Source organism: Hemitrygon akajei, chromosome 10 (genome assembly GCF_048418815.1).
Source record: "Hemitrygon akajei chromosome 10, sHemAka1.3, whole genome shotgun sequence".
Lineage (NCBI taxonomy): Eukaryota > Metazoa > Chordata > Chondrichthyes > Myliobatiformes > Dasyatidae > Hemitrygon > Hemitrygon akajei.
The window spans coordinates 148710620-148731450 of NC_133133.1; the positions used below are offsets into that span (position 1 = coordinate 148710620).

At 42.1% G+C, this 20831-nt stretch overlaps 1 protein-coding gene and 1 long non-coding RNA gene across 2 annotated transcripts in view; one reads left to right on the plus strand and one right to left on the minus strand.

The window, feature by feature from the left end:
* Positions 1 to 14816, minus strand: part of LOC140734032 (stimulated by retinoic acid gene 8 protein-like) — an 80667-nt gene extending 65851 nt beyond the window's left edge. The window contains exons 1-5 of the mRNA XM_073057611.1: positions 14466 to 14816; positions 11364 to 11577; positions 7061 to 7136; positions 4976 to 5057; positions 1017 to 1169 (exon numbers count right to left, since the gene is read on the minus strand). Of these exons, the coding sequence (XP_072913712.1) occupies positions 1017 to 1169; positions 4976 to 5057; positions 7061 to 7136; positions 11364 to 11564 (512 nt within the window). The 5' untranslated portion in view covers positions 11565 to 11577; positions 14466 to 14816. The remainder of the gene's footprint in view (positions 1 to 1016; positions 1170 to 4975; positions 5058 to 7060; positions 7137 to 11363; positions 11578 to 14465) is intronic.
* Positions 14817 to 14989: 173 nt separating this feature from the next.
* LOC140734121 (uncharacterized) lies at positions 14990 to 16388 on the plus strand. Its single transcript, XR_012100484.1, has 2 exons — positions 14990 to 16142; positions 16240 to 16388. It is a non-coding gene; the product is annotated as an uncharacterized lncRNA (long non-coding RNA).
* The last annotated feature ends 4443 nt before the right edge of the window (positions 16389 to 20831 follow it).

Here is a 20831-nt window from a genome sequence, read left to right on the forward strand (position 1 = left end):
TTTATAAATCTGACCTGGATGAGGAGATGGAAAGATGGGTTAGTAAATTTGCTGATGACACAAAGGTTGGAGGTGTTGTGGATAGTGTGGAGGGCTGTCAGAAATTACAGTGGGACATCGATAGGATGCGAAACTGGGCTGAGAAGTAGCAGATGGAGTTCAACCCAGATGAATGTGAGGTGGTTCATTTTGGTAGGTCAAATATGATGGCAGAATATAGTATTAATGGTAAGACTCTTGACAGTGTGGAGGATCAGAGTGATCTTGGGGTCCGAGTCAATAGGACACTCAGAGCAGCTGTGTAGGTTGACTGTGTGGTTAAGAAGGCATATGGTGCATTGGCCTTCATCAACAGTGGGGTTGAGTTTAAGAGCTGAGAGGTAATGTTACAACTATATAGGACCCTGGTCAGGCCCCACTTGGAGTACTGTGCTCAGTTCTGGTCACCTCACTACAGGAAGGATGTGGAAACTATAGAAAGGGTGCAGAGGAGATTTACAAGGATGTTGCCTGGATTGGGGACCATGCCTTATGAGAATAGATTGAGTGAACTCAGCCTTTTCTCCTTGGAGTGGCGGAGGATGAGAAGTGACCTGATAAAGGTGATTAAGGTGATGAGAGGCACTGATCGTATGGATAGTCAGAGGCTTTTTCCCAGGGCTGAAATGGCTAGCACGAGAGGGCACAGTTTTAAGGTGCTTGGAAGCAGATACAGAGGAGATGTCAGGGGTAAGCTTTTTCCCACAGAGAGTGGTGAGTGTGTGGAATGGGCTGTTGGCAACGGTGGTGGAGGCGGATATGATAGGGTCTTTTAAAAGACTCCTGGATAGGTACATGGAGCTTAGAAAAATAGATGGCTATGGGTAACCCTAGGTAATTTCTAAGTAAGTACATGTTCGGCGCAACATTGTGGGCCAAAGGGCCTGTATTGTGCTGTAGATTTTCTATGTTTCTGTACCAATAATAATTTATATTCACCCCAATGTTTTATGATGGCACCAGTGTGTAATACAAACCCTTCAAATTCAAGGAGTTCTGCAGAGGATTTCACAGGAGACTGGGAACAGACTGATTTCACATCATTCTCTGCGGGAAGACTTCTATATTCTTTCAACCACTGCCAAAGACTGACTCTTGTCTTGCCAGGAAAATCTACTGAATCCATGTCACTGTGAAGGAAGAAAAAAACTGTATTAAGGGCACAAAAATATTAAGAATTATGGATTCCAAGTACAAATTTTTCCAATTTATGTGAAGCATTTAATGGATCAGATATTTTCAGAGTTTGAATAAAAATTCAATGAAGTATTGTTTGTTTCCTGTTATAACCATAGACCATAAGATATAGGAGCACAATTAGGCCATTTGGCCCATTGAGTCTGCTCTGCTATTTCATAATGGCTGATCCACTTTTCCTCTCAGCTCCAATCTCCAGCATCAGCCCCCCACCCCCCACCCCGGAATCCCTTCACAGCCTGACAAATCAAGAATCTATCAACCTCTGCCTTAAATATACATAAGGATTTACCTCCACAGTGGCCTACGGCAACGAAATCCACAGATTCACCTCTCTCCAGCTAAAGAAATCCGTCCTCATCTCCGTTCGAAAAGGACGCCCCTCTATTCTGAGTTTGTGACCCCTGGTCTTAGACTCTCCCACCACAGGAAACATCCTCTCCACATCCGCTCTATCAAACCTTTCATCATTCTACAGGTTTCAATGAGGTCACCCCTCACTCTTATGCATTCCAGTGATTTCAAACTGGTTGGCTTCCAAACTCTACTCTGGTGTGCTAAATGGTCAATGCTCTTTTCACAACACAGTAATGCATCGATACCATATTCCAGTTACATATTAATGTACAAACAGTAATGGTTATAGAAGCTAGATGTTTCGTAGCTGAAATTTCACTACTTGTTGCAGTAAGTCAGACTGCACCGATCTCATTCTCTCTTGCAAATCAATCATCTCTGAACACTTACAATGGTGTTCACCTTTAACTTAACCGCAGTGAACAAAGTAAATTTATTAACTTGTTTTATAGACTTCCCATCACAATACAGACATTTTAAATCATATAGTTTCACTTATATTCCGTACTTCTCGCCTGATCTTTCTTTGTTTTTTATTGTGCAGGAAGGGGATTTGCGAGGATCGAAGCACCTGTTCCATTTTGTTCGATTTTTTGTGCAGGATGTGGGATTTGGAGGTAGATCCACCTGTTCCATTCTGTTTGTTTTTTTTGTGTGGGAGGAGGGGTTTGGGGGTCGGTGTGCATATTCTGTTTTGTTTTTTTGTGTGGGTGGAGGGATTTGGAGGTTGATCTGCCTGTTCCATTTTTGTTCATATTTTTGCTGAGAAGGAGGATTTGGGGGTCGATGATAGTGCCGCCTTTCTTTTCTTTCTTGGTGTAACTCTCATGTTGCCTAGTGGCATGATCTCAGGGGTGCTAACCCCCTGCCTGGCCAAACTTTAGAACTTTCATTTGGGTGGATGCGGAGCAATGTGTCCCCGGTTTCAAATCAGTACCCCGAAATAACAAACAGTACACAATGTGTGGTTAGACAATTAAGATTTTATAACACTTACTTTGACTAGGTGGTTAGTAGAAAACAAAATATAAAAGAAAAAGGCGCCAATAATCTTATTAAACAGTCTGCGCACAGATCGTTGGAGCTCACGGCTTCCTCTTTGCGGATCCTCCTTCGATCGTTGCTGACCTCTGGACTCCCACCCGGAGACCACCCAGTTGGGCAGCCCACCGACTCGCTCAAGTCACATCTCCTCTCTTCATTCCCCTCGCACCTTCTGGCCAAAGGCCGTGAAACCAACAGCTTACAGACATACAAGAAAGAATAACATCTTCTCCCATTTGATAAAGTCCCATTATCTCTAGTCATAACCCAAACATTGCAGCTACAGAGAAACCTTTACCCCAGCAGTTAACAGTACAGAGAAGCAATTACGCTGGTTTCATAGCTACCTGGAGAAGAAGAATTTTAAGTTGTATACTTTGATAATAAATGAACCTTTGAACCTTTAAAAGTTGAACTGTTTCTGCTTAGACTAAGAAGAGAATGCAAGGATACAATGCATTGTCTGCCATTGTATAGATATGGACTGACAAAATACAGAGATCTTGGTTTCTCATTTTATATATCACATTAAATACAGACAATATTACTTTTAAGACACCTCCAGGAAATTGAACCTCTACAGGAATCTCATTATTTTTATAACTCCTTTGACAATGCCTGTATGGCCAAAAGAATATATAACAGACTGTATATACTGCATAATTATTCAAGATTGGTTGTGTCATTTCCTGTACACAAGTGTAAGGAGAACAAAATAATCGTTACTTCGGATTTGAAGCAGCACAAAAAAGGGTAAGGAACACAATAATAATAAAAAAACACAACAAATACTGTATTAATACATAAGATAGCTTAGGAACATAGATTAATTGTATGTCTATAAAGTGATGCTAGGCTCTACACAAGGTGACTGATGGGAAATAATAAAGTAGTGGTTGAGTTAGTGGGTGGAGGTGTTGATCAGTCTTACTGCTTGGGGAAAGTAACTGTTTCTGAACTGGTGCTCCTGGCGTCGACGCTATGTAGCCTCCTCCCTGATGGGAGTGGGACAAACAGTCCATGAGCAGGAGTGTGGCATCATTCTTTCAGGTCATTTTCCAGTGCCTTTCTGTATACATGTCCTTGATGGCAGGTAGGCTGGCACCAGTGATACATTAGGCAGTTCTGGCCTCTTGTTGTAGATCCTTCCCGTCTGCCACAGTGCAGTTTCCATTCCAAGCAGTGATGCATCTTGCTAGGATGTTTTCTACTGTGCATCTGTAGAATGACATGAGTAAAGACGTAGAAAGTCCAGCTCTCTTCAGTCTCCTCAGCAGGTAGAGGTGTTGGTGACCTATCCTGACTGTGGAGGATGTGTTCTGGGACAATGAGAGACTGTGGGTGACATGCACTCCCAGGAGTTCAGAACTGCCTGAAGTTTCCACCGCTGTGTCACCAATGTAAGTTGGAGAGGTAGGGGCAGTTGTGAATGGTGTGAGTTCTCCTAAAGTCGATAATGATCTCCTTTGTCTTGTTGACAATAAAGAAGAGGTTGTTTGCCTGTTACCAGGCCCTCAGCTCTTCCACCTCCTCTCTATGCTGTCTCATCATAGTTGGTGATGAGCCCCGCCACTGACATGCCATGACAATGTGATGTCTCAGGTGTTCGGCCGTGCAGTCAAGAGTGAGCAGAATGTACAGCAATGGGCTCAGCACACGGCCTGCGTCGAGGATGATGGGGAGGGAGGAACCATCGTTCATCCTGACTGTCCGAGATCCATTTATAATGAATGTGTAACTTGACTCAGTGGGAGTCATCTGTCACAACTCGACTTTCTGTTTGTTTACAATTTGGTTAAAGAATTAAAAATCACCTTTATAGTTGAAAAAGCTCTCCAACTTTAAGATGTGTGTTTTTCACATTGTGAGAGAATATTCCAGTGTCTCTGACATAACGTATTAAAAACACTATGTGACCCACTGTTGCAAAACTGTTCCAAATCAGTAGTTCAGAGCCACAATTACATTATCAAACAAGAGGGAGGCAAAAAGAATTAAGCTTCCATCTTCTATCAAAAGCAGAATGAGTTGTGGACAAAGGAATAAAATGAGCTTAAGGCAGCACGAGTGAATCTGCAGATGCTGGAAATAAATAAAAACACAAAATGCTGGCAGAACTCAACAGGCCAGACAGCATCTATGGGGGGAGCTTAAGCATGGGTTATAGTGAATGGTTCAGTGGTTCTCGCATTGTGATGCCCCGCTCCCTTTAAAATAGTAACAAATGTGACAGCTCAAAGAATTAATGTGGAATAATGATCCTTTTGGGAAAAGGGAATCATTTGAAATTCATAATGAACTAATGATCTGTGTCAATCTGATTATTTTCATCAAGTACCTGTGTTCCTTGTAGTAATCAATATATTGTTCTTTTACTTCTTCCAGGCTTGATGGCTGACCATCTTTCAAATGATACGTTTCTGTCATGTACCAGAATATCAGAGGGATTAATCAGATTTGTATGATCGTCATTTAGCTTTCAAACACTATGAAACAAATTTTACTATAATTTTAAAGTGATGGACTGAATACATTTCATTCTGTCTATATTCACTAATTAAGCCCCACAGCCCTCTTTGCAGTCATTACAACCAAAATTACGAAAGTCACCATACTCGGGATAAACAAGTTTCTTCTTATCGGCTGTGAATCCCCAACTTCTTGTTTTAAGAGCGGGAACCCTGGTTCTAAGCATGACAGCTGAGGAGACTATAAGGTGAGAACAGAGTGGATATGGAGAAGATGTTTCCACAAGTAGGAGTGTCTAGGATCTAAGGGCCCAACTTCAGAATAAACTGAGATAGGGAAAATTGCTTCAGACAGAGCGTGGTGAATCTTGTGGAATTTGTTGCCGTAGGGATGTTGGAGGCCAAGTCACTGGATGTAATTAAGGCAGAAATTGATAGGTTCTTGATCAGTTAAGAGCCAAGATGTGAAGGTGGGAGAATAAGGTTGAAAAATAATCTACCATGATTGAATGGCGAGGCAGTCTCAGCCGATGGCCTAAATCTGTTCCTACAGCTTATGGTCTTAAGCAAATATTAACCCTCCATCTACTTGGTTAACTTTGTAAGAGTGTTATTTGCTTCAATGACATCACTTTTCATTCTTTCAAGTTTTAGAGAATGTTTGCCCAGTCTCCTTGGTCCTTCCACATAGGACAACATCCAATTCCATCCCCCCCCCCCAACTCCACACCCTCCTAGAAATTAATTCAGTGAACCTCTACTTTATTTTCCCTATCCTAATTATATCCTTTCCTAAATAAGGAGTCTGGTGTGATCTCACCAGGGTCCTGTATAATTGAACTAATACATCTTTAATCTTCTACTCAAACTCTTCCAATCCTCAGCCACTTCATTACCCCCATCCCACAGGCTCTGGCACATTGAAATTCCAAACACGACACCTAATTGTTCCTCCTATCTCACTTGTAGAAACTTCCAGGCATCATTTACCTTTTATAAGCCCACACCGACTGTCCAATTAGAAAATTGTCATTTTCAAAGTGTTCTGTCACTTCTTCTTTAACATCTTCTGCCATTTACCCTGGTACTGACCTCAGCTTTGTTAGCCTATAGTTCCCTGCTTTAAACTTTCCCTCAGTTCTGAATAACCATATAACAATTACAGCACGGAAACAGGCCATCTCGGCCCTTCTAGTCCGTGCCAAATGCTTACTCTCACCTAGTCCCACCTACCGGCACTCAGCCCATAACCCTCCATTCCTTTCCTGTCCATATATCTATTGATTTTTTTTTTTAATTACAAAATCGAACCTGCCTCTACCACTTCTACTGGAAGCAGAATAGTGCGGCTATGTTTGCTTCCTACTAAAGTGCGGGAAATAATCTAGAATCGATGGAATATTGGAAGATGACAATCAAAGCATTCACTATTGCCAGTGTCACCTCTTTCAAAAGCTTTCACGTTTTGGGAATATGTTTGCCTAAAGGCAAACGATGATTTTCTCCAATTTAAAAAAAAACAATACTAATTTCTCTCAGCTGCCCATTCTCTCTACTACTTCTGGAAGCTTCTATTAAACATCTTTTGTGTTGCTGACAACAGCCCACATGATGGACACCTTAAGCATTTTTTCTTCCAGCATTGATGTACCAGGACTGAAAAATGCCCTGACAATATTTGCCGAGGTGATTCTGACAAGCACATTCTAAACCTGTGAACTCCACTGGCAAGTAGGACAAGAGTGCCAGGCACATGATGGCATTATCCCCTTGCAGACACTCAAGTTAGACTTGAAAATATATTCTTCATCCTACTTTCTTTGTCACTAAATCTAAATCTTGAACTTTTTATCCCATTCTAAGGACCAGTTAGAGATCAGCAGTAATTTTTCATGGTATGAACAGCTCCATATAAAAGTTGAAATGCTTACTAGAATAATTATGTAAAAGCTAACCTTTAAGTTTCAGCAGATTTTCAAGTTTTCTTTCTAAATCCAGGATATAGCTTTTTGCTTTGCGTAGTACCTGCCACTACAAATGAAATAAAGTTTAGTGCAAAAATTTTAACTTCAGTCATAATGCATAAAAGGTTTTTAAATCTGTTGTTTTTGCTTCTTGAAAGCTTTTTGATAATGGCACACTCTACTGCTCAAACCAACTTTAACTCTTAAGTATATCACGCTCCAGGAAAGCTGAACAACTGAAACCTTGTATTTAAAACTTCAAAGCATACCTTTGACTATAAATGCTTTGAAGTGTCCCTAGGCCGTTAAAGGCAGTATGTACATCATAAATTTGAAAACAGTAAAATAAATATATTTAATCACTTATCCTGAAATGTAATTTGTGCTCATATCCAGGTTTTAAATTGTGTTGCTTTCAATCCGAGTTCCATTTTGCAATGTATATCAGAGCTTTCAGTAATACCTTGGAAAACAGAGATCTGCGATACATGACAGACCAGCCTCAGCTTTGTGTTTTGACTGTGAGGTTACAAAGTTTATTGTAATCATGACCTAACCTCAGCTGACACAGCTATTCAGGCACAAGTCTGAAGCAACAGTTAAGGTCATACAGGGACGTACAACCCTATGAATCAGTAATTCTTATTCTGTGGAGTGGACTGCTCATTGGGATAGAAACACAGGACCCCATAGACCCGGAGGATGGAGGAAATAATGTCTGCGTTAATGAACCCTTGTTTGCCCTTTTCCTTGAGGTTGGTGGTCTTGTACCAAGTCTTGCAGCAAACCCATCTGCAGAATCTCTTGTGTTTAAGTCTTGCAGCAAACCTAAGTGGAGCATCCTACATGCACTCACTGAAATTTTTTTCCCCCAAGAAGGAAATGACAGTGCAGGTGAAAGCAATCTGACTGATAATTAGCACTAGTTTTCAGAATGAGAAAGCAAACCTCAGAGAGCTGTGGTGTAGAATGCAGAGGTTACAAGTCAGTGACCCTGAAATCACAAAGGCTGATTTGTGAGCAATCAGTGGCAGGCAAGCTTTAAAACCAAGCTTGGCACCGCTTAAAAACAACAATGCAAGAACAATGACACTTCAGGTGTAAGCCAGATGCCAGGAAAGGCTCTCTTGTGCAAGTACAGTTCACTCTGAGAAGTGCCCATCAAATTTCTACACTGATCCAAATCGATCCAGCGATGGTAGTTATCAGATTTTCTTCCAGGACCGATCAACATTCATTTATATTGTGCTGGGATAAATAGCACTTCATAATCATTTTTATTGTTTTTCATGATTTACACATCTTAGTGAATGATATATAAACAAAGCCTCATATCTACACTGTAGCATTTTGATGCAGAATATAAAATATGGATAAATTATTCTCTAACCATACTCTTGAAACGATATTTTATATGTAACTTGCTAAACAACAAGAGCATACTGTACCTATAAGAAGTTTTCACACCCCCTGGAAGATTTTGTGTTTTATTGTTTAACCACATTGAATCACAGTGGATTTTATTTGTCTTTTATGACAGATTTTTTTGTGTCAAAGTGAAAACAAATTTCTGCAAATTGGTCTGAATTTATTACAATTATTAAACACAAAATAATTGATTGCTTAATTGCTCACGCCTTCAAGCTAGTTTTTAGTATGCACCTTTGGCAGTAATTACAGCCTTGAGTCTGTATGGACAGGTCTCTATCAGCAATTTTCCCCCCATCCTTCTTTACAAAACTGCTCAAGCTGTCAGATTGTATGGTGATTGTGAGTGAACAGCCTTTTCAAATGCAGCCACAAATTCTCAGTTAGATTGAGATCTGAACTCTGTCTTGGCCACTCCAGGATATTAACATTAAGCCATTCCTGTGTAGCTTTGGCTTTAAGCTTGGGGTCATTGTCTTGCTGGAAAACACATCATTCCTCTAGTTGCAGTTCTCTTGCAGACTGCATCAGGTTTTTCTCCAGGAGTTCCCTGTATTTTGCTGCATTCATTTTACCCTCTACCTTCACAAGCCTTGCAGGGCCTGCTGCAGTGAAGCATCCCCACAGCATGATGCAGCCACCACCATGCTTCACCGTAGGGGTGGTGTGTTTTTGATGATGTGCAGTGTTTGGCTTACACCAAACATAGTGTTTAGTCTGATGGACAAAAAGCTCAGTTTTGGTTTCATCAGATCATAGAACCTTCTTTCAGCTGACTTCAGAGTCTCCCACTTAGCAGACACAAAGTACAATGCAGATGCTGTGGTCAAACCAACACGTACAAACAAGCTGGATGAACTCAGCAGGTTGGGCAGCATCTGTTGAAATGAGCAGTTAACGTTTTGGGCCAAGACCCTTCGTCAGGACTGAAGAAGAAGGGGGCAAGGGCCCTATAAAGAAGGTGGGGGAGGGTGGAAGGTGCCAGGTGAAAAACCAATCAAAGGAAAGATCAAGGGGTAGGGGAGGGGAAGCAGGGAGGGGATAGGCAGGAAAGGTGAAGAAGGAATGTAAGGGGAAAGGGGAAAGCACTATGGGTAGTAGAAGAAGGCAGAATCATGAGAGAGGTGATAGGCAGCTAGAAGAGGAGGCAGAGTGAAAATGGGTTGGTGGAAGGGAGAGGGAGGGTGTTACTGGAAGATGGAGAATTCGATGTTCATACCAAGGGGCTGGAGACTACCCAGACGGTATTTGAGGTGTTGCTCCTCCAACCTGAGTTTGGCCTCATCATGGCAGTAGAGGAGGCCATGTATGGACATTGTGAATATGAAGTAGAGTTGAAGTGGGTGGCAACCTGGAGATCCTGTCGGACGGTGCTTGACGAAGCAGTCCCCCAATCCGCGTCGAGTCTCACCGATGTAGAAGAGGCCGCACCGGGAGCACTAGATGCAATAGATTACCCCAACAGAGTCACAAGTGAAGTGTTGCCTCACCTGGAAGGACTGTTTGGGGCCCTGAATGGTGGTAAGAGAGGAGGTGTAGGTACAGGTTGTGGTGAACTGCATATACCTGTCTGGACACGCCCCCCCCCGCTGACTGCTCCTGTGGCCCCTCCCACTGACCGTGGCTCCTCCCACAGACCCCGGTATAAAGGCGATTGGAGCCTGAGCCCTGGCCTCAGTCTCCAGGATGTAGTGTGGTGGTCAATTGCTGCTTGTTCTTTCTTCCAGCCAATAAAACCCTATATCTCACCTCACGTCTCAGAGAGTTATTGATGGTGCATCACAGGTGTAGCACTTACGCTTACAGAGATAAGTACCAGGTCTCCCACATGCCTTCTGGCAAACTCTAGCTGAGATTTCATGAAAGTTTTTTTTATCAGCAGTGGCTTTCTCTTTGCCACTCTCTCATAAAGCTGTGACTGATAAAGCTGAAACTGGTGTTGTATGCACAGTCTCTCCCATTTCAGCCACTGAAGCTTGTAACTCCTCCAAAATTGTCATAGGTCTCTTCCACTTCCCTCACTATCCCCTCCTTGCACAGTCACTCACAGGGATACTCAGTGACTTGGAAATGATCTTGTATCCATCTCCTGACCTGTGCTTTTCAGTAACGTTTTTGCAGAGTTGTTTGGAGTGTTCTTTTGTCTTCAGGGTGTAGTTTTTATCACGATGCTGACAAACCAGTAGTTGGACCTTCCAGATACAGGTGTATTTTTACTACAATCAGTTGAAACACATTGACTGCACGCAGGTGATCTCCATTTAACTAATTATGGGACTTCTAAAATCAATTGGCACGTAACCTAGTGGATAAGGCATCGGTCTAGTGATCTGAAGGTCACTGCTTCGAGCCTCAGCTGAGGCAGCGTGTTGTGTACTTGAGCAAGGCATTTAACAACACATTGCTCTGTAACAACACCGGTGCCAAGCTGCTTGGGTCCTAGTGCCCTTCCCTTGGACAACATCGGTGGCATGGAGAGGGGAAGGCCTGCAACTGCCAGTCTCCCATACAACCCTGCCCAGGCCTGCACCCTGGAAACCTTCCAAGGTGCAGATCCACAGTCTCACGAGACTAACGGATACCTATATTAAAAAAAACAATTGGCTACAGTAGCGATGATTTGGTATGTCATATTAAAGAGGGGTAGATGCTTTGTGTTTTATATTTGTTATTAATTTAGATCACTTTGTAGAGATCTGTTTTCACTTTGACACAGAAGAATCTTTTTTTTGTTGATCAGTGTCAAAAAAGCCAAATTAAGTCCACTGTGATTCAATGTTGTAAAACAATAAAACATGATACTCTTTATAGGCACTGTATATGATTTGTTCCAGTGCCTGTGAATTATTGCTCAACACCATCTTACTTTTGAAGTTGTTCTTTTGGTCCTCTTGGAAACAGGACATACTGTATCTCGCAGGTGATTGAAAAGACCTGCCAGCTTTGCACGATGCCGAGCCTGAGAAAGGCGACGACGAGCCACCCGCGGTTCCACTTCCTGCAGCATCGCCATAAACCTTGGGCTAGCATCTGTGTACGGACTGGTGCATTCTCCAGAGCTCTCCATCGAAACATGAACTCTACAAATTATACATTGACACAAATCATACTACAGACTGTTATGCGTTACAAATCTGTCAATTACATGCTCCTATACATTCCTTTATAATGTTGCCTGACTTTTGAAATATTTCATGTAGTACTTCCCTTTGAAATGAAGAACACATTTAAGGAAATTCTCAATTTGATCCTATGACTTAAATTATATAATAATGTCCTTCATAAGGTTCCATAAATCAAGGAGAATGAGAAATAATCAAGCATTTTATCTCTCATAATATTCATATACCTCTAATCCTGCTGGTAGTACTAAACACAATATATAATAGCATCAGCCTGATGTGCTCTTCCTCCAAAATCTATTCTACTGAAGTCAATGAATTTCTATATGCCATTACCTACAGCATCTAGCCCAACTGGTCTATGCTGATATTTTTATTTCATTATGATTTTCTTTTATATTGATTGAGTTTTCCTACTCTGCTTGTGATTTTTTTTTAAAAATTCATTTTGTGGGATTTAATGTTATTGACAATTTATGTCCACCTCTAATTAGCCTCTTGTTCGAATACTGCCACACTGCTGTCGAATTTGATGTCCCAAGATTTCCAGGGTGGAAGATTTAGAGCAGCTGAATCAAGTCAGCTGATCCTGCAGCCACAGTATCTAGGTGGCTGGTCCCTTTGAATTTTTGGTCAATGGTGCAGATGATGGTGGGGGCCTTGGTGATGGCAGTGCCACTCATTGGCAAAGATGTTTTCTTGTGGGAGATGACCATTACCTGGCACTTTGATATGACAAATGCTAGCTGCCACTTCTCAGTCAATGTCTGAATGTGGTTCAGGTCTTAGTGCATGCAGGCATACACTGCTTCATTTGTTAGGGAGTTCTGAATGGAACTAACATTGTGCAATCATTAACAAACATCTGTACTTCAGGTTTCACAATGGTAGCTAAATCATTGACAAAGCTCTTGAAAATTGCTGGGCCTGGGACCTTGGCTTACGTAACTCCTGTGGTGACGTCCTGGGGCTGAGATGACTGACGCAGAGCTGCCACAGTGTTTTGTTTTGTGCAGAGCATGACTGCCACTTGAGAAGCATTTTCCCCTAAGTGCCCAGTAAACTCAGTTTCACCATGGAGCTTTGATGCCTCTCAGTCACTGCCCTGATGTTAAGGGCAGTCACTTTGACCTCACTGCACTTCAAGACTTGGGACAGCTTTGAATCAGGTCTGAGAGGAATCTGAATCGGAATGATTCTAGCAAAAATCAAGTTGGGCATTGGTGATCAGGCTACTGGTGTGTTTGTGCCACAACACACAAACAATGCATTTCACTGCATGTTTTGATGTACATGTTATAAATGAAGCTCATCTTGATCATTGTCAGATGAATGCCGGTGTTATGACGGTGCTGGAAAAACTTGGTTAGAAGTACAATCGTTTCTAGAGCACATGTCTTCAGTACTATAGTACGGATATTGTTTGGTCTCGTTGCCTTTACTGTGTCCTCTGCTCCCAGTCATTTCTTGATATTACATGGTTTTAATTGGCTGAAAACCTGTTTTTATAATGGAAGAAGCAAAGATAATCTCTTAGGTAATTTGGCCTAAACACTGCCGCGAATACGTAGATGCTAGTAACCCTCTACCACCCATCTCCACTACCCACTGCTGTCACTAAGGCTGATGATATTCCTAGAATCTCCTTTCCCCACTAGTTCTGAAGCCAGCCTCTTTTTAAAAATGTAACAAGGCCATCTGCAGCAAATAGTTCATGTGGTACTAAGTTTCAGACTCCCACAGATCTCCAACGACTTGTGAACAGTTTCCTACAATTATCCATGAGGCTGTAAAGGAGCGGAATTAGTCCATTCATTCACATACAGTCTTCTCCACCATTTGATCACAGATGATTTAATTTCCCTCTCACCCTGCCTTCTCCCTGTATCATTTGATGCCCTTATCAAGAAACTGTCAACCTCAGCTTTAACTACGCCCAATGACTTGGTCTCCACAGCCATCTGTGGCAATGAATTCCAGAGACTCACCACGCTCTGGCTAAAGAAATTCCTTCTCACCTCTGTTCTAAATCAGGGGTTCCTGACCTTTTGTTATGCCATGGCCCCTACATGAACTAAGGGGTCCATGGACTCCTGTTAGAAAGGAATATTCTGAGATTATGTCGTGTAGTCCTATGCTGTCCCACTATTGGAAACATCCTCTCCACTTCCACTCTATCTAGGCCTTTCAATATTTAGTAAGTTTCAGTAAGATCCCTCTCATTCTTCTAAACTCCAGCGAATACAAGCTCCTCACACATTAACCCTTCCATTCCCTGGATCATTCTCATAAACATTCTTCAATGACAGCACACCCTTTCTTAGATATGGGCCCCAAATCTGCTCATAATACTCCAAATGTGGTCTGACCAATGCCTTACAAAGCTTCAGCATTACATCCTCTTGGTCCTAATTTAATAAAACCTTTGTTTCTAGAAACAAGATCATTACCTGTTGAATCTTACCTACTATTTCCATCCTTTCAGTTCTGTTATCCTCACAAATCATTTCTGAGCTTTCTCCAAAGCATTCCAATACGTAACAAAAAATGAGTAGAACTACACACATATCCCAGTAGGCAACTGCACCACCAGTATTACCACTCTGAATCACCTCCTCGAACACCTACTGGTGTTTTCAATCTTTGACACTCATCTTCTCTCACACCAGTCAGGGTTTTCACTCATCATTCCCTCGCCTGGTCTCACTCCTATCGGTGTTTTTTACTCTTTAACACTCGCCTCCTCTCACTCTAATTGGTATTGTAGACCCTCACTTTCTAGTATTTTTCACGCTGACTCTTGCTTCCACTCACTCCTGTCGCTGTTTTCCCACTCTGACCCTCACCTTTGCTCACTCCTCTGTGTTTTCTCTCTGTCACTCGCCTTCCTCGGTCCTTTTGTATTTTTCACCCTCTAACACCGGACTTCTTCTTAGCCCCGAAGGCGTTTTCACTCTTTAACCCTCGCCTTCCAGACTCCTGTTGGTATTCTATCTCCCTCGCTCTGCTGTTTTGGACCCCCTTGACACCTCGCGTTCCATTTTAATCTTCTAGCCAATGGGAAGCTCCACTTCGCGCAGGGTAGCAACTCGGTGACCAATGGCGGACGGCAGCTTGCGAAGGGCGGGAAGGTTACCCTCAGCGGGCAATAGGAGTGAAGCCGGGAGCCGGAGGGTAACTCGGGTGTCGACAGGAGAGGCTGGGCCACGGGAAGGGAGGCTGGTGGGTGGGCACTCTATGGCGGCTGAAGGCGGCTGCGAGGTCAGTGGGCGGGCACCCGGCCGGCAGCGGGTCCCGGGTGAGGGCGCGGTCAATGGGCGGGGCAACTGCGAGTGGGCACGGGGGGAGGGAAGGGTGGAGGTGACGGGAGTGGCTGTTGGTGTTGCAGGCAAGGCTTTTGTTTTTCCTAGTCTGCAGGAATTGTGAGAGATTGATTTCGTCGGTGCATGGGTCCTTGATGGTGTGGGTAAAGATGGGGAGCAGGGCAGTCGGCCGGTGGTTTGTGCGGGAATCTTCCGTCGCTCGTTGTGAGAACATCGAACTGCACCTGACTCACTCGATACCCTCAACGGTTATGAAATGAACGCTGGGAGTGCGGTGGAAGCTTTGCAAGTGGCTGCAACTTGGGGGGCGGGGGACTACTAGATGTCAATATGTAAAGGGAAACAATGTGGTTGAGGAAATCTGTTTAAGAGGTGAATAATAGATGATGATTCTTCACTATTACTTAAGTGGCACATTGGATCTCTCAAGCTTCTTCACCTGCCAAAACTCTGTTTTTTAAAATCAAAATAATGCTGAGATGACTGGTACATCCACTTGCATGTGCGGATGATTGCTCAGTTTAACATCTCATAAAAATACAAAGAAAAAGAAAATTTGAATGGCTGTGGAGAAAAAATAGAAAACCTGTACTAGTTGGATATCTCCTTGAAGGATCTGAACAACTGTATTACAGAACAGCTTTCTGGGGTGTCGACTGAACTTTTCACTGAAATTGGGATGTACAGACGTGAAAGCATTTAGCCATTACCTCCATCTGTAGCAGAGACTTAAATCCATAAGACCTAGGAGTAGGATTGGGCCATTTGGCCCATCGAGTCTGCTCCGACATTCAATCAGGGATGACTTATTTTCCCTCTCAACCCCATTTTCCTGCCTTCTCCCCGTAACCTTTAACACCCTTACTAATCGAGAACCCATCTACCTCTGCTTTAAATGTACCCAATAACTTGGCCTCTGCAACAGTCTGTAGCAGTGAATTCCACAGATTCACCACCCTCTTGCTAAAGAAATTACTCCTCATCTCTTGTGGGATGTCATTCTATTCTGAGGTGATGGCCTCTGGTCCTAGACCACTTAAATGCATCAGTTCTTAATATATTTTGCAGATCTTTAGTGTGGCACAGAATGGGGTAAACGGATACATTTTGATGGTGTGGTATTGGAACGTGGGTGAAAGTGAATTGACAACACATTAATGGAAATAGAATTCAGGATACAAATTGCAAAACAAAAAGCAGGTATTGGAAATCAGCTTTTCATCACTATCCAGTTTAATTTTTATAAAGAACTCTATGTTAAAAAGTGAAAAAATTGTTTTACATTGTATCTTTTCAGAAAAGGATGACGTTACCAGAGTCATCGTGTATCCTTCCTGGTAATGGTAAAATTTTATAAACTTCTGTAACTTGTCAGAACTTGTTCAACAAAAGTTGTTATAAACTTTTCATGTTCAAAGTTCAAAATAAATTTATTATCGAAGTACACATGTCAACCCTGAGATTCAATTTTTTGCTGGCATACTTAATAAATCCAAAATTGAATAATAACCGTAATAGGGTCGATGAAAGACCACACAAACTTGGGCATTAAACCTGTGTGCAAAAGACAAAAAACTGCAAACACAAAAAGAAAGAAATAATGCTACTAAATAAATGGCAAGAAACATCAGGAACCTGAGATGAAGTGTTCAAAGTAAAATTTATTATCAGAGTATATACATAGCACCACATACAACCCTGAGATTCTTATTCTGCGGGCATACTTAGCAAATCTATAGAACAGTAACTGAAACAGGATCAGATCCGCTGTGACTCAAACATGAAAACTTCTGGGTGTGGGGAGGGGGGAATATTTTTATAAGCACTGTATATAGAAATGAGACATTTCTCTGAACTAGGGTACAAAGCACATAACACACGATAATTTATGAAGGTAGGATAAAATCTACAGATGAATCACACGTAAATAAACTAAAGTGCATTAATATTAGATATTGTACTGGAACAGATTAAACAGTGATGCATCAAATACAATGCATTAGGGAGTTCAGAAGCCTGGGGGAAGAAACTGTTTCTCATCCTGACCGTTCTTGCTTATGTACATCAGTCTCCTGCCTGATGGCAGAAAGTCAATGAGGATGCTGGACGGATGGGTGGGATCCTTAATAATACTAAGGACCCTGCGTATGCAGCATTCCTGATAAACATCCTCAAAGGATGATAGGGAGACCTGTGTGATCCTCTCAGCCGTTGTTCCCGTCCTTCGTAGGGACTTCCGGTCTGACATTGGCTGCTCCCATAGCAGATGGAGATGCAACTTGTCAGACGTTCTCAATGGCGCTCCTGTAAAACTCAGTTAAGATGGGGAAGGGGAGCCTTTCTCGCCTCAATCTTCTTAGCAGTGGAGGTGGCTGCCGTGCTTTCTTGTTGAGGGAGGTGATGTTAAGAGACCTGTGATGTGAACTCTTCGGAACTTGGTGCACTTAACTCTCTCTATGCAGAAGCCATGTGTTTGCAGAGGGGGAATGGTTCGGCTGCAGCTTCCACAATGATTTCCTTTGAATAAACTGTTACCTCCCCATGAGGGAATTGAATCCCGGTCTCCTGTGTGACAGGCAGGAATACTAACCACTATATTAACAAGGATTCTGAAAGGTGATAGGCTGGATAACTTTTTAAGGAACTACACCTATGTACAGAAAAGGATAGCTAAGACAAAGGTGGATGATATGAGGTGAAGTCACGTGTTCATTGAGGAAGACATGAACACCTCAATGAGATGGGGACAAGGGAACTATTGTTCTTAGGAAACACAGTGCAGGGCTCCTCAGAGTTAACAAGTTAGCAGTGAAGTAGATCATTAAGCCTGTGAGCCAAACTCACCATACACAGAGCAATACCTAAACGGAAACTAAATAGTTAATGTGCTGCCTGTACTACAGTTGCATGAAAAGTGTTTGAGGTAGGACAAATATATTGAAAAGCAATGGTTGAGTAGTAGTAACTCAAATTAAGTTTGTATTGATTTGCCAGTAATTGAGCTTACCAAGTGTTCTTAAAGTTGCATTGAACTGAGAAACCAACATTTTTATTTTCTATGCCTGTGCAGAGCAAGGTTAAGTTGCAATATCCTGATGCAGAGTGTCGACCCAAAATGTCAATTCCCTTCCTCCCACAGATTTTGCTTGACCCCCTGAGTTGGTCCAGCAGATTGGTTATCACAAAGTCACGATATACCCGGTGGTATGGAAGGAGTTTTCTGAAGGTGGAAAGAGAGTCACTCAGTTGCTGAGCATCAGGGCCAGTCCGTTGTGAAATAGTCAGGGACAGAGTTCAGGAAGAGTGAGAGCAGACTCAGTGTGTTTCAGCCATGCTCATTAGCCTTGATGTTTGTGAGAAGAAAATCAAACTGCTTTTCACCTTCTGATATGAGCCAGATGAAAAGACCTTACCAGGGCCTGATTTAATATGGGGTCTGATAAAGCCTTGGATGCAAAGCAGGATTATACAAATTAGAGGAGGAAGAACCTGGTTGGCATTGTGAGACAGATAGAGATACGGACAGAAAGTGCAGACAAAATGCACTGTTGCTCCAGCCTTCAGATTGCACCTCGAGGTCATTGATGTATGAATGAACATTTGACCATGACATGCCTTGATTCACCACCTTTCCATCACCCAGTCCTCTGGGAGAAGAGTTGCCATTCTTTTGTAGATGCATAAGGAAAGGGGCAATTTCTGTGGAGATGAAGCAGTTTGTTGGTTCCCACTGCCTCTATTAGACCAGAGATTAGGAAATCATTGCAAATACTTTGCATTTAGCCAGCTTTTCAAATTAAAGTGTCCCACTTGGTGGCGCAATAATATCAGTGCCAGACTCCAGAGTGAAAATTCCTGAGTTCGATTCCAAGTCGGGATGAGCGTCGAGCTAGCCTCGTAAAAACAAGAATAGCTTGCTACAAAAACACTGTCAAAAGACGGTGCCCCGATGACTCCATTGCCAAGTTAACGGTTATTCTTCTTCAAATTAAAACATAGCAGAGAATCAGACCGTTATGGGAACAGAGTTGTCATTAAACTTGTGGTACTATGATATCTACTCATTTTCTTAATATTTTCACAGATTTTATTGCTTATACTATTAAAGTTCAGAAGCAATTTTTATGTGACGGGCCAGTCCTGTTTTAGTTTGGTTGTATTGTTACGAACCCCGTAACTGGGTCACTTACCAGCAAAGCTAGAGAGGTCCGTTGAAGTCTGATGATACTATTTTTAACAGTATTTATTAGTAAAAAATACACAAAAATAATATCAATGCAAATATACAGATAATATACGTCATCAATACTAAATCTAAATGCGGGTATAATAATAATCACTAAGAAATAAGCTCTATCGTAGTCTAGGGGATAATGTATTGTCCAATGGAAATATAAAAGTCACTCAGTTCATGCAGGCTGCAGCCTTTGGGGACCGCTGGGTTTGCAATGGTTGGAGAGAGAGAGAGTTTTGGGAGAAAAACTTGCCGGCTTTCCTTTTATGATTTCGATCCGTCAGAGTCTCGTTGGTGTGGCCGTTCACTTGTGTCCTCTCCTTTAGCTAAGCCGTTCTTCCGTGGCGAGCCCACCAATCCCAGGCAAGGGAAGGACGCACACGAGGCCCCACCGGCTGTCACTATTAAATGCAGTCACGGGATTTCTATCGTTTCTCCTGGTGCATCTAAAGGGGTTGTTCCCCAGACCCTCTTTTATCCTTACTCACGGGGTCTCAGATGTCAATCAGGTTGGGATGATGCAATCCCTCAACCAGCCCACTCTGGTCATCCCCTGAGGGGCTTCAATGAATAGTACAGTACTCAATACACAATTCCGTCTCCAAAAGACAATAGCCATTATCAATGGTTTTGTTTCGCTGAGGCCAGGACACATTCCAAACCTTGTGGATTCTCTCTCATTTCCTGGGTCTCAGACCCGAATTAATAGCAATCTTGCGATTCTCGAAAAGGAGGGGGCGACTTTGTACCCTTCGGCCCCTCAGAGTTGTGGCACATTCGTAACACCCCCTTCTAAGATTTTTACCAACAGGTAAAAATTAATTAATACAGAGTCTTACAGGATTTCAGAATCTAACACAATACAAAAGAGTTTTTTTTCACTACAGAGTAATACAGTTTTACATTCAATTCAGCATCTAAAGAGTTAGCGATTACATTGTCACTTCCTTTAATATCTTAACATCTTGTACCTTAATAAATTCTTGTAGCATCAGACTCCAATTTGATAACCACCTGTTTTTATTCCTTTCCTTCAGCAAACAAAAACTAAAGAGTTGTGATCTTAGCTTACGTGTATACTACAAAAGTTCATGCAAATACTAATCTTTATGTTACTTTCAAACTTAACAGTCAATCTTCCATGGGGGTTGTCTTTATTATTCACATGCTTTGTCGAAATACCTTAAAACCGGATCCTGTTATTTAACATGGCATCCCGTCACCCCTCGCCCCTTTTCCAGTTAACTCCCACATGGTTAACTTGTATACTAGTGTGGAATAAGCTTTTGCATGCTCCTTTCATAGGAGTTATTTTATCAACAATGTGTTCCAAACTTAGACCATTTTCCGAATTTCCACACAATTCTTTAATTTTAAGCAAGTTGTTAGCATGAGTTTTCAGTTTAAACTCTGCAAGCGATCTCTCTTTGTCCAAACAGCATTTCAAATTCTGCCTCTTCACAGCACTCCCTTGAATAACAATAACGTGTGGGCACCTTTACATTCCAAATCAACCTGTAATTGATTTGCAGGCACCATGTTACCAAGCCATCGTCTCTGTAGCCTGGTTACTGCTTCTGACATCAATCCAGACTTTAAATTTTCTTCATTCAATTTAGGAACTACACTTTTCCCTTTCCCTTCAATAATAATAT